Source organism: Eubalaena glacialis, chromosome 7 (assembly GCF_028564815.1).
Source record: "Eubalaena glacialis isolate mEubGla1 chromosome 7, mEubGla1.1.hap2.+ XY, whole genome shotgun sequence".
In the NCBI taxonomy this organism is placed as follows: Eukaryota; Metazoa; Chordata; class Mammalia; order Artiodactyla; family Balaenidae; genus Eubalaena; species Eubalaena glacialis.
Genome location: NC_083722.1, coordinates 70266398 through 70280647, shown reverse-complemented (window position 1 = coordinate 70280647; position 14250 = coordinate 70266398). Strand labels below are relative to the sequence as shown.

Here is a 14250-nt window from a genome sequence, read left to right as displayed (position 1 = left end):
TTGTTGAATGAAGAAATGCAGCTCCCTCCTCCACCCCACTTCCACCTCTCAGGCATAACCCTGAAGGCAACTTTCCCACCAGACTTCTTACAAAAACAGAGACTTCCAAATGAAAGGAAAATTAAATCAACGGCCTTTTCCTGGGAAGATTTTCATGAATCCCTGAAAAACACTCAGATGCTGCAAAAATCAGGGTTGGGAGTCTGGGATCTGGACCGGAGGCCGAGGAAGGAAGGACACACAGGCCAGCAGTTGGCCCACTTACCTCCTCATTTCCAGCTGCAAGTTCTGCTTCTGAAGAAAATCCTGGAATCAACCTCACAATTAAATTTCTGGGGATTTATCCTAAGGAAATATTCACAGATTAGTCCAAAGATCTGGCTGAGAGCATGTTTATGACAACCCTGGGAAGACTGGACAACTGTTAATCCTCACAGCCCCCAAGAGGAGATGGGCCGATGGGACACCACGAGCCCACATGCCAGAGCAGGAAGCTGCCACGAACAGTTCTCTTGTAGGGGAACCACTGAACGAACAGGAGCATTCACAGTATCTTATAACGTGAATGAAGTGAGAGGCAAAACACTTCTATTTTTGTATCTAACCATTATAGAGTCATAGAAAAAAGCCTGGAAGCAAGGATTGACAACTGTTAATTGGTGGGATGATGGGTTATTTTTATTTACTTCTTGCTTGTTTACTCCAATGAACATTGTCCCTTTCTGAAATGAAAAGGGGAGGAGGTGACATGTAGGAGATTTGACCACAGTCAGAGCTGCTAAGAGCCTCGGGGAGGGTGAGGAAGCAAACCCTGAGACGTTTGGAGACGCAGCCCCTGCTACACTCTGCTGGGGGTTGGTCTTCAGCACCGTTACTGACTGAATGTCCTAGAACATCCCTGAGAGGTTTAGGCCTCTTGGACAGGAAGTGAAGGTGTCACCGTGGGTGGGCAGCCTCCCCCTAGAAGCAGATGACCCACTGGGTCTGGGCTCAGGTGTTGAAGGCATCATGGGAGTGAATATTCAGCACGGCAAGGAAAGGGCTCCTCAGATTAGGCAGGAACCTGCCAGAAGCCAGCCAGCCACTTACGCAACAGCCTGGGGGCCCTCACCTCCACACCGGACTCATTGTGAATGGCTGCCTGCCAGGGACGTCTGTCTGATGATCTCGGGTCCAGCTCCATCACGATGTTGTTGGAAACACCAAGATTCAGCCCTGGAAACACCCGAGGGGCACAGAGTTTTGATGGTAGCCCCCAGAAAGGTTCCCTCGCTTCAAGACACGTGCTGCCCCCTCACCCCAAGCCTCAGCTCCCAGCCCCCTTTGAGGCTCCTCACTTGTGTCCTCTGCCTCTTGGAGCCCTGCGTCCAGCTCTGCAACCTGCAGCCTTTCCCTATCCAACTGCCCTCACCCGCCAGGGCTGCAAGGCCTCCCTCTGCCCCGAGTGTCCAGTTTTCATTTTCTGCTCAACTTGGATGAATCTCCTCTGCCTCCTGCTCTCCACGGCCTCCCTGTTCACCACAACGGAACCCAGGCTTCCCTCTTGTCTCCGCGTGTGGCACTTTCCGGTGCCTCTTCTACATACGTGTCCCCCACCTGCTTCTTTTCCCTGTCTGTTTAGCCCTCGCTGGGCTCTGCTCAGATGCACAGGCTCATTTGCTTTGGGCAGCCAGTGCTAGCGGCTTAGCCTCTGTTTCTCTCGCCTGAAAGAGGCAGATGCCACTGCCCACCCTGCCAGCTGTTGGAGGACTTAAGAAAACGTTGGTCAGGTTATGTCATGACCTCCGGGAACTCCCTACTGCTCTTGGGATCAAATCCAACCCCTCCTTATAGCCCGCACATGGTTTCCGTGCAGCTTCTCCAGCCCGCCCAGTCCCCTCCCTCTCCTCCCTGCAATGACCAGCCTCTGGTCCTCAGAGAGACAGTTCATGACAATGCTGATGGCCAGTGTGGCCTCCCTGGGGGTCACACACTGTGCCCCCAACTGGGAACCCTGCTCTCAGGTCTTTAGTGGTGGCTCCTGCATGGGGTGTGGGTCCCATCAGGGAGGCCACCTCCCAGGAGAACCCTCCTGCCTTGCCCTGACCCTCTTGCTTTGGTTTCTTGGGCCCATGTGTCCCTGTCTGAAATGACCTTGTGCTCTTGTTGGCTTCCTGTCCGACTCCCTCCACTAGAACGGGCAGGTCTGGGAGGCCAGGCACTGCTTTACTTGTGGATTCCTGGAGCCTGGGATGTTTCCTGGCACACGGTGGGTACTCGGCATTATTTGCTGAGTGAGTGGGTGAGTGATACAAGGTAAATGTTTGTGAGAGGGATGCACGTGAACTCGGGGGCACTATATACTCACAGATGTTGGGGACCGTGACGTCCTGTCGTCCATGCTGAGCAGGGGGCCCTCGGCACAGAACATAGTAGGTACTTATCTCGTCTTGGCTGAAGAGAATGGAGACCGTTCTGACTGTAAGGTCCACCAGCACATTTGAGGAGACTCTCTGCCTGTCCCTCCCTTGGAGAAGGAATGAAAGCTCTCTCCCAGGAAGTGGTGTCATATACTCTCTTGTAACGCTGATCTACTAAATCTATTTATAAAACTTAAAAAACGGCATTAAAGAAGCAAGACCCTCCCCATTATCCCATTCCCTGTCACCAGATCTGTAGATCTGTTCCCCTAATTGCACATATGCCCATAGATATAGCCAATCATAACCAGCAGCTGAGCCATTTCCATTATCTATTACCCCAGGTGTGGTGTTTTAATCACTATTGCCCACTTGCCTCCAGCCCACACTTCCATGGTGTCAGCAAACCTCAGCCCTATGATTCATCTCTAGAAACATCCCAGACCCTTCTAAAGCAGCTGCCCAGCTGAGTTTCTTCTCTTTTCTCTGCCCCTCCCCAGCCAACCCCCAGCTCCTAGCCAAGGAACAGGAGCATCTGAGGAGGGAGGACTCACTACGGGCCAGGTCTCTCCCATCTCCCACTGCATCCTCATTGCACCCCATATCATTCCCACTTTACAGATGGGGAAACTGAGGACCAGGGAGGCGAAGACACTCCTGGTTCAGACTTGAGGATCAGAACCAGCATGGTCCGGCCCCTGAACCCCGAGCGCAGGAGAGCTGCAGGTGCGCTGTCCCAGGCCTGCAGGGCCTGCAGAGCGCCAGCCACAGGTAAACACCAGGCCTCACCAGAGCAGAGTCTGCACATCTGGAACTGTAACGTGTGGTGAGGAATGGCATCTCCTTTTTCAGGAAGTCAGCATGGAGAACCTTCAGACCTGTCAGCAACACACCATGTGGAATAAAGAAGGAAAGAGAGGAATTCCAGGCAGTTCGGTGGTTAGGACTCTGCGCTTTCACTGCCAAGGGGCCGAGTTCAATCCCTGGTCAGGGAACTAAGATCCCACAAGCGGCACAGCGCAGCCAAAAAAAAAAGAAAAAAAAAAAGAAAAGAGAATGTTCATTTCCCCAGTTGTCTCTTTTTGGCTCCACAATCTGACGTTGCAGTGAGGTAGAGCCGGGCAGAGCTGGGTTTCCAGCCAGGCATGGGCCTCTCTGAGACTCAGTTTCCTCACCTGTAAGATGGGGGTGAACATACCTACCTTGTGGGGTTACACAGACGAGCTGAGACAAATGGGCGTTAAGTGCTCAGCCCAGCACTTCTGTTGTAGCCCATCAGGTGCCACCTCTATGTTACTGAACCAGGTCCACCAGCCCAAACGCAGTAAAGCCAATCTACTGACCCCAGGTTGTGGTGAAGGAAAGCACAGCGTTTCTTGCCAATGCGCCCAACCTGGGTCAAGCAAGGAGAATGGGCAGCTCATACTCAAAAGACCCAAACTTCCCGATGGCCTTGGGGGGAAGGGTTTTTAAAGGCAAGGTGAGGGAATTCCCTGGCAGTCCAGTGGTTAGGACTCCACGCTTTCACTGCTGAGGGCACAGGTTCAATCCCTAGTTGGGAACTAAGAACTAATCCCGCAAGCAGCGTGGCGCGACCAAAAAAAAAAAAAAGGCAAGGCGAGGGAGAGGGTTGTGAGGTGTGCAATCAGCTTGTGCACAATTATCTGATTGGTTGATGGGGAGGTAAGAAGGTGGTATCATGGGGTCAGTATTATCAATCCTCAGCTCCAGCTGGTCTGGGGGCTACGTGCTGGTGGTCAGCACGCAGTTAACTTCTTCCACCTGGTGGGGTTTTTAGTATCTGCAAAACTTAAGGAGGAACTAAAGGCCCTTGACTTTCTTTTACCTCTCAACTATTATTATTTTGTCTTGCTTGACTCTTGAGGCCCCATGACCTCACCCACGTGTGGCTGGCCATTCCAGTTACCATGAAGATCAACTCTAGAAGAGCTGGACTAACAGCTGTTATTTAATTGAGATAATGTGTGAGGAAAGGCTCTGCACCACGAATCTCTCAGTGCCGCCAGCACCTGGCACACAGTAGGGCCCAAACCATGGAGGCATCACTGACTTCTTCCTCTCATAGGCACATCCAACCCATCAGCAAATCCTTTTGGCTCTGCCCTCAAAGTGGATTAGAGTCTGATCACTTCTTATCACCCCCACTGCCACCAAAGGCTCCTCTCCCTCATCTGCAGTGGCAGCAGCCTCCTGACAGGTCTTTCTGCTGCTGCCCTTGCCCTCTGTAGTTTGCTCTCAATGAGAGGGACTCCTTTAAGATATGGCTGACCAGCTCTCTCTTCTGCACACTCACTCAGAGTCAAAGTCCTTTCAATGATCTAAAACAGGCCCTGCATTATCTGGGGTCATATTCTGATTTGGCAACGGATATGACACCAAATGCACAAGCAAAATAGGAATGGATAAACTGGACTTCATCAAAATAAAAACTTTCATGCTTTAAAGGACAATATCAAGAAAGTGAAAGAGACAATCCACAGAATGAAAGAAAATATTTGCAAATCGTATACTTGATAAGATACACTTGTATTCAGACTATTTAAATAACTCTTTCTTTTATTTAAAGAACTTTTACAACTCAATAATAAAAATATAAGAAACCCAGTTTTAAAATGGGCAAAGGCTCTAAAAAGACATTTCTCTAAAGAAGATACACAAATGACCAGCAAGCACAGAAAAGACACTTGACATCATTAGTCATTATGGAAACGCAAATCAAAACCACAATGAGGTGCCACTAAGATGACTATAATAAAATTATGGACAATAAAAATTGTCAGCAACAAGGTGGAGAAATTAGAACACTCGTATTTTGATGGTTGGAATGTAAAATGGCATGGCTGCTTTGGAAAGCAGTCAGTTTCTCAAAAAATAAATACAGTTATATATGACCTAGTAATTCCACTCCGACGTATATACCCAACAGAACTGAAAACACAAATCCACACAAAAACTTATACACAAATATTCTTTTTTTAAAACAATATTTATTTATTTGGTTGCACAAGGTCTTAGTTGCAGCAGGTGGGCTCCTTAATTGCGGCAGGCGGGTTCCTTAATTGCAGCTCCAGGGTTTCTTAGTTATGGCTCACCAGCTCCTTAGTTGCAGGACACGGGTTCCTTAGTTGTGGCATGCAAACTCTTAGTTGCGGCATGCATGTAGGATCTAGTTCCCTGACCAGGGATCAAACCGAGGCCCCACACATTGGGAGCGCGGAGTCTTAACCATTGCGCCACCAGGGAAGACCCCACAAATATTCTTAACAGAATTATCCAACAGCCAAAGTGGAAACAATCCATATGTCCATCACAAGATATATTGATAAACAAAATGTGGTACATCCACACAATGGAATATTATTCAGTCATAAAAAGGAATAAAGTACTGATACATGTTACAACATGGATGTGCCTTTAAAATATTGATATTATGCTAAATGAAAGAAGCCAGACACAAAAGGCCATATGTTGTGTGATTTTATTTATATGAAATGTCCAGAATAGGCAAATCCATAGAGACAGAAAGCAGATTAGTGATTGCCAGAGGGTTGAGGGGAAGGTGGATAGAGAGTGACTGCTAATGGTGTGGGTTTCTTTTTGTGGTGATAAGATGTTCTGGAATTAGACAGTGGTGATGGTTCAGAACTTTGTGAATATAATAAACTATTGAATTATACACATTAAAAAGAAATAAGTAAAATTTTAAAACCAGAAAAAAAAAATAGTAACACTGACCTATCAGGCCATTGGCTGTTGAACCTGGATGTCAAATTGCCAGCTCCAGAGCAAACAAACTCCAACCCATCATCCAGGGTGCACACCAGAAAGACAAATTCAGATACACAGTTCATTCTCTTATCAAGATTCGATACCTCTGAAATGAGTAAAGAGACACAGTGAACACTTCCCCATCTTCTTAGATGGAGACACATATCTCTCTGCTTTTTGAAAAATGACAAACCTTCCTCTTAGACAAACATCTCATTGTGTCCCATGGTCTCCTGCAGGCACATTTGTTGAGTTGAGAGTGAGATGGTCTGGGTCAGCACCAAACACTGTGTGTGTGTGTGTGTGTGTGTGTGTGTGTGTGTGTGTGTACACATTTAGTTTTATTGTAACAAAGCAACTTGTACACTTTTAACGTTTAAAACTGAGCATCATCTTTCCTTTCCAGTGAAACAAAAAGAAAAATTTTTAAATAAACAGAAACAAAATTACAATAGAGAATGTCAATTGCAAATAAGATCCTACAGGTTCTGCTGATTCTCCCATTGAGTGGCAGGGCTCAAGTCATCACTAGGAGAGAATTTTATTTTAAAAGTGTCATCTTAAACTGCAAGGATGTCTGTTAAACATCACAATTAAACATGTCAAAGGAGAAACCATGTTGTCAAAATGCCCACTCAACCCACCCAAACATCTCAAACCCACCCTTTGCTGACCTTCTATAACCCCATTTTTTAAAGTTTTTTTTTTCTTTTTTTAAACAAGAGAAAGTAGACAGATACATGCTGGTAAATGCTAACTGTCCATATTCACATAGAGACACAGTGTAATCTCTGAGCCCAATCAATATACAGAGAAAGGAGGAAAAAAGCTAGAATTCTATGCATTACTACACAGGGGCCTAGCACCCTCCAGCTTCCAGCAGAGCTAAGGGAGCAGAAGGTTTTTCTTTTTTCCCACAGAGCATGGTGGTATTGATTCCATAAAGTTTTTGTTGAGACAGGAAGGGATAAAAATGAATTTGGAACAGAAAGGGGTAGAGATTCTTTTCCCACTGAATTCTGCTCAAGGTATTTCCCCCCCAAATAAGTTGTGAGCCACAGTATAAAGGAGAAAAGAGACCTCAAAAACAGGGCGACTGAGCACAAGAGGAGGAGGAGGAGAAAAAAAAAAGACTGCAACTTGCTCCCAGGGACTGGAGAAAATTTAAAAAGGAAGGTCAGAATCCATCAGTGTTCCATTAGTCACCTTCTCCTTCATCTTCCTCTCCTTCCTCCCCCTCATCATCATCTTCATCTTCTTCACCTTCATCCTCATCCCCTTCTTCATCAATATCTTCCAATCCTTCTTCCTCTCATCATCATCATCATCTTCTTCTCCTTCCTCATCATCCATGTCCGGGACCAAGTAGTACTGTAATGGGTTTGGCCAAATATCATCTTTGATGACCTCTCCTAACTCATCTGCACCTGCATCAGAATGATCAGTAAACCAGGTGAAGAAGCCTTCTGGTTCCTCATGCTGTCTCTTCCTGCTGGCTATATTCTGCGTTTCACTTGAACGTTTTGTCAGATCCTTTCTGGATTTCCATTTGATTTCAGTGGACTTTGAAGATGGATCACCACTCTCATTCAGATGAAATTCTTTGGAAGAACTTTATTTTCGAAGTAAGGGTTTTCATCAAAATAAAAATCTATTCTGTAACCTGATTTAATATCTTCAAATTCTGTCACTTCGACTCGTGTGTCAAATGATGCAGCGCCTCTTCATCCTCCTCCCCAAGCAGTGCAGACACTTGTGGATGGTTAACAAACGTTGTTACCCCCAAATCTGGGATTTGGGCGATCAATTCCGACCTCTTCTGAAAAAATGGTTGGCAGAGTTTGTTATATTTCTGTTCTACTTTCAAAATCTCCTCACTGGCTTGTTCGTTAAGTCTGTCTATTTCATTTTGTACCTCATCAATATGTTCAATTGCTTCTTGCTGTTCTTTTTCTGAGGTCTCGTCCGCCACCTCCTACTGGCGCTCGCTGGCTCGCTCTCCCTCCCCCTGGCTCACGCGCTGCCCTCGCGGCCTGAAGACAGCCTGAAGACGCTGGATGGGCTGAGGCAGCGTGCCGGGCCCGCCCGGGCTCCTGCTTACGGAGGGGAGGCAACGGCGGGCGGGCAGGCGGCTCAGCTCCCTCACTCACGCTCTGTGCTCCAGCTCGCTGCTCCATCTCCCCGAGCCACCTCCTCCTCCTCAAGCATCTTTATGTATCCGGCAGGCGTCTGGATGGGAGGCTGGGTCCCCTCGTGACAACGTCTGCTCCGAGATGGACTTCTTCCTGCCCTTTTCATGAACTGCTCAGGGAGGCCGGGCCACCAGCTCTCAGCAGCCTTCACGTCTGGCCTTGGATGGGTGCCTGACTCACATATGTGAACACACCCTGCAGAGCCTTGAATGGCCTTCATCTTCCTCACTGGTAGAATAATGGGGTCAGATTTGATCAGGGAGATGTGAAGAGTGTTCCAGGGAGCATCACCTTCAGAGGGGTAGAAGGTAAGACCTGGGGAGCGCTATTAGACACTGTAAAACAGGATCCTCGTCCACAGGACCTCTCTGGGGCTTTAACGTGCTGAAGGGGGAGGCAGGATGGTTATACGGATTAAGAGCCAAACCCTGGATTCACACAGTGATTTGGGCATTCATTAGCTGTGTGACCTTGGGCAAGTGACCCAACCTCTCTGAGCCTTAGTTTCCTCACCTCTAAAATGAGAGTAACAAGAGTACCTCCTTTGGGCTTCTTCCCTGGTGGTGCAGTGGTTAAGAATCCAGCTGCCAATGCAGGGGACACGGGTTCGAGCCCTGGTCCGGGAAGATCCCACACGCCGTGGAGCAACTAAGCCAGTGTGCCACAACTACTGAGCCCGCGCACCACAACCACTGAAGCCCGCACGCCTAGAGTCTGTGCTCTGCAACAAGAGAAGCCACCGCAGTGAGAAGCCCACGCACCGCAACGAAGAGTAGCCCCCGCTCACCACAACTACAGAAAGCCTGTGCGTAGCAACAAAGACCCAATGCAGCCAAAAGTAAATAAAATAAAATAAATTTTAAAAAAACCTCCCTCCCAGTGAGGCTGGGAGGCTTCAATGTGTCAAAGCGGGGCTAGTCAATTACCATTCTGTGAATCACAGCTTGGCCTTGGCCCCTGTGGGAGCTCAGAAAGAGCAGCAAATTGTGCCCTGTTGGATATGAAGGAGGAGTTTTCCAGGGACAGGGGAAGGGGGAGGGAATCCAAGGCAAACGGAGAAGCAGGCACAAAAGCATGGAGGCACGACTGGCTGTGGTGGCCTCGAGAACTGCTGAGATGCAGACGTGTGGGTGACTGAGGCACGGTGAGTAGGGGAGGGAAGGAGGCAGCAAGGGAGCAGCTGGAGAGGGGGCTGGGCCACAGCGAAGTCACTGGGAGCCACAGAACAGCTCTGGAGAGCATCCGGCAACTGCCACAAGTAATGGAGGAGAGAAATGAAGGTGCTATGTGCGTGGGGAGGAGGGGCCAGCTGGACACGACCCTTCTCTCCCCCAGCCTCGTGGCTAAGAAGGCCCTCTCTCCTGCAGGGGATGTGGAAGGAGACCTGGGGCTGGCAGTCAGGCTCAGGAGAGCTGAGAGGGCTCTCAGACAGCCAGGGGAGCCCCGGGGAACTGGAGCAGGTGAGCATCGCACTTGAAGCTATGCACGGGGAGAGGATGCAGACAGCAAACAGACTGTTTTGAACTAGGAATTAGATTCACATGGCATAAGATACAAAAAAGTCACGGGACCAAAGGACAGAAGAGGTAACATGAGGAGGTGGGAGCAACCTCTGGGCCAGGTTCCTTTCCTAATAAGTAAAATAAAACTAGGCTCCCAAAGTGAGGTCAATCTTTTCTCCTTGGTACCAAGAGAATGGACAGATGCTCCTGAATTTGAAGAGCGCCAGCCTGGGTGAAGTCAGGAAGGAACCACGCAGGCAGGCAGAGAGCAGTCAAGCCCCAGGTCTGGAAGCGGGGGGAGGAGTTTCAACTCCCCCTCTGGGAATTGCAGCTCACCCTGGTTGCTCTTACTCCAAAAAATTAGGCAAGGAAAAAAAGTAGGAAAGAATTAAGATTCCACACCTGGCAGTTTTAACTTACAAAAAAAGTATTTATTAATCTAGTTTTCCTTCTCTTGCCATAATCCAGAAGCATGACGCTGACGGCCTGACATATCAGTGTGAAGTTGTCGAAAGCCCCACCAGTCACTGATTCCAAAATTCCATGACTGGCCTTTGTTAGGCAACAGGACTGCAGTTACAGCAATGGTTTCAAGTCCATACAGGAAGCCCACCAACCCCAGGGTCTCCCGCACCTGCCATGGCTCACCGGGTGGGTTGTGGAGCGTGAGAATCAACAGCACCGAGCAGACGGACCAAGAAGGCTTCGGGCAGAACATGCTGCGGTGTACTTCCCCCAACAGAGGCCGGAGCTGTCCACCCGCAAGGCTGCTCGGTCACAGGCCTGGTTCCCTGGGAAGCATCTCCCTTTGGCCGAGGGTCAGAAGGCTGCACACCCAGGTCGCCCTGAGAAGCAGTCCCCACACGCCAGCCCGAGCCTGAGCCGCCATCACTGTCTTTCCAGCGGGTCCGCCCAGCCCGCTGGTGCTACTGCTGCTTGTGTGGAAGAGCCTTCCTGGGTGGTGGCAGCTCCCTGTGGATCAGGGTGAGTCCGCAGAGGATGAGGAAGACTCCTCCCCACCACAAGACCTCCTGGCACTCTCCATACAACACAAAACCCAGGAAGGCCTGCAGGACAGAGACAGCTGTGAGGCTGGGCAGGCACGTGCCCGCAGGATGCGACCACGGTGGGTGGGCACCACCTGACTCCCCTGTGGCTGAGTGCCCCCCTAGGGCGGGAGGAAAGGTCTGGAGCTGGAAGTCTTGGGCCTGAAACCCATCTGTTACCTTCAGCATATCTCATCTGGAGAAGTGGGGAGGGTACCTCCTCACAGCATCGGACCCAGCAAAGTGCACAAGAAAGCCCAGCAGAGGCCGGCAGCTAGGCCCAGCACACAGCTGGTCCACCAAGCCCTCCTTGCCTGGACTGCAGGGCTGACTGGCTCAGCCCCACCTGGGAGAGAACCTCGACCCTCCACATCTCCTGCCTGAGTTCACAGACCCCTGAGGAACGGCAAGTAGGCTTTTGACAGTTGGACTTCATCCCCATTTAACTTGAGAATTCCTCCAAGTTAGAGATTAGAGGAGCAGCCACCGGGAGTCAAGACACAGCCCAACCTCTGCTTGAGTTCCTGGCCCTTCTCCTATGTGGGAAAGCAGGGGTTGCCCAAGGACAACCCGCCCAGAACCCTCCCAGAACCCAGGTTTGGGACAGAGGAACTGTACGCTCAGGCTACTCACCGAGCTGAGGATATTTGAAAAAGTCACCGTGACAGATGCAATGGCTGAAGACATGGAGAAACTGAGGCCCCGGCTAAAGAACGTCCACATCAGAGAATTGGTGGTAGCCATCACAATAATGCCTAAGACGCAGAAGCCCACGTTCACCTGCAGGAGAAAGTGTCACTGCAGCCACGGCCAGCCCCGGGCAGCATGACCAGCAGACCCCCTCACAGCACCCAGGGTCATGGTTACTGCTGGCAGCCAGGCCACCACAGCCTGGGGGTCCTCAAGAGCTTTCCTGCACAGGGCTTCACTTAACCCTCAGCAGGGAGCACACCCATTTAACAGCTGAAACAACCTCAGAGGAGACACTTATTTGGCCATCTTGCCAGCCATGTGACCTTGGGCAGAAGTAAAATACGAATCCATACCAGTTATCTTCTATTGAACACCAGTCCCTTATTGGCCTCACAGTGACCAGTGCATGAAGTTCAGTCTCAGCAGGCCAAGTGGTTATTGCTCAGTCTGAGGGATGAGTAAATCAGGGGCGGAGCCGTCACTTCCCGGGATCAGGTAAAGCATGAATTAGTTATCTCCCCACCCCCCACACCCCTGCCCCCATTCTGTGAAGGCTAAAACCCACTCAGGCTGGTCCCACTGGGCATTCTTGAGCTTTTACTCTGTACCAGGCCCTGTGCTAAGTGTTTTAAGTACATTTTCATTTATTCCTTAACTTCATTTTACAGATAAAGAACCTGAGGCATTAAGTAACCTGCCTAAAGCCCCACAGCTGGGGGGAGCCGCCAGTATTCAGGCCCAGGAAGTGTGGCTCCATGATCTGAACTAGGACACAGCCATGCCTAGCAAAACCACATGGGGGACTATTTAACTGGTGACCCCAGGCATCACTTGGAAAACTTGCAGATTTTTTTCTTTTTTTTTTTAAAGGAGAGCACTGAAAGAAGAGAGGATCTTTAGAAGCCTCCTACACAAAGGATATGCAGACCTCTTGCTTGGTTTTGAGTTATAAACCTGCCTGCAGACAGAGCTGCTTCCCCTGGGGATGGTGCCCATCTACACCTCATCCTCTTACTTCTCATCAGCAGCTGAATATACAGAGTCTTGAGGAAGGAGTGTCTCTGTATAATTTACACAGAAGCATTTTATGTGCCAGTGCCAACCTGCTTACGTGAAGGCTTATGAAAGTCTGATGCACAACTGAGAAGACTAGAAAACCTCATGGCTCATAGTCACTCATCTCACTTTGGACCACTTACTCCAAGAATTACACCCAACAGGATACCAACCTCGAGCATGGCAGCTCCCACTGGATTAGCTTAAACCTAAAGAATCAACCTGTCTACTGTCCAGGTCAGGGCCTAACCCTGGGTTGCAGATGCAATGAAATCTCTTTAACAAGCAGAAGGTGGCCTATGACTCGCGATGGGAGAGGCAAAGGTACACCTTAGCAGACATGGGGAGGCAGTTAAGGAGTTCTCAACATCGGGGTTATGTCCAGAATGTTTCTCTCAGTCTCCCTTATACCTAGGATATCCCAAATTCCCAAGTTTCCGCCAGCAGGGGAGACCAGTCAAAACAGCCATTAACTACGGAGTTACAGAGATGGGCAACAGGTGTCTCACCTTTAGAGTCACGTGGAGAGAAATGTTCGGGCACAAAGGGCTTAAAATGAGAGGTAGAGAGTGGATGTAGGAGGTGTGCGTCTTCCCCGAGAGTGAACTAGCCCAATCGGAGGACAGATTTTAGGTCCCTGGTAAGGGAACAAGCCTCAGTCCCCGACGTCTCTTACCACCTACAATGGACGAGGGTTGGGCGTGATGTGGAGTCGAGGGATGCCTTCCTGCCCACGCTGTCAGTAGTGCCCGGCTGCGGAGTGGGCCAAACAGGCCAGCGGGGGTGAGGCTGCCCCCTGCGTCCCCAGCCCCGCTCCATCCCGAAGTCCCGCTGCCCCCTAGCGCCCCTCCTGCCCCGGCCCCACCCGCCGGCCCGCCGCAGCAGCGCCCCCGGCTCGACCTCGCTGCCGAAGGCCAGCTTGGCGGAGGCGGCAGCCAAGGCCCCGAACGCGCCGGCGCACAGGCAGTTGAACACGCCCCAGAAGCGGCGCCGCATTGCGCCCGCCTGGAGGTGCGGGGGAAATCCGGCGGAGGCGTCGGGGTAGACAGCCGCGCACACCCCTCCGCCAGCGAACTGAGGCTTTCCATCCATGGTGCCCGCCACCACCTCTCCGTGCGCCCGCCGCGCCAGCCACCGCCTGGGCCGAGAGCGCTCCGCGATTGGACGGCGGCCTCACGTGACGAGAGGCTCACGTGAGAGGGGTGGCCAATTGAGGCTCCCCGAGGGCCTCGAGGGGTGGGGCCGCCGGCCCAGCCACAGACAGCCTTCTTCCGAGGGTGGGCGGCTTTCCGTGTTACGTTGAGACTTTCCGAGGAGCACTGCTGGGCCGGTGTCCAAGGCTGACTGTGGTACTGGGCTTGCTGTTGTAGAATAACTCTTCGCTGCCTAGCAGTTTCAATCCTTGTCACTCTGTGTGGTCCAGCATCAGCTTCCCGTGGGAATATGATTAAAACGCCCCATCCCAGGCTCCGCCCCACATCCATTGAATTAGCATATGCATTTTAGCAAGACCCCCCCCAGGAGTCTGGCCTGCACCTTCCTAGTTCGAGAAGCGCAAAACGTAGAGATGCTT

General features: G+C 50.6%; 1 protein-coding gene and 1 pseudogene across 1 annotated transcript; both read right to left on the bottom strand.

Annotated features, from left to right (window-relative positions):
• Positions 1-7231: 7231 nt before the first annotated feature.
• Positions 7232-8396, bottom strand: LOC133095745 (protein SET-like; annotated as a pseudogene).
• Positions 8397-10319: 1923 nt separating this feature from the next.
• Positions 10320-13808, bottom strand: TMEM42 (transmembrane protein 42). The gene is made up of 3 exons (XM_061195306.1): positions 13578-13808; positions 11562-11708; positions 10320-10949 (listed from the first exon to the last, which is right to left on the bottom strand). The coding sequence occupies exons 1-3, from the start codon at positions 13767-13769 to the stop codon at positions 10809-10811; spliced, it is 480 nt and encodes a 159-aa protein (XP_061051289.1). The 5' UTR covers positions 13770-13808; the 3' UTR covers positions 10320-10808.
• Positions 13809-14250: the final 442 nt, after the last annotated feature.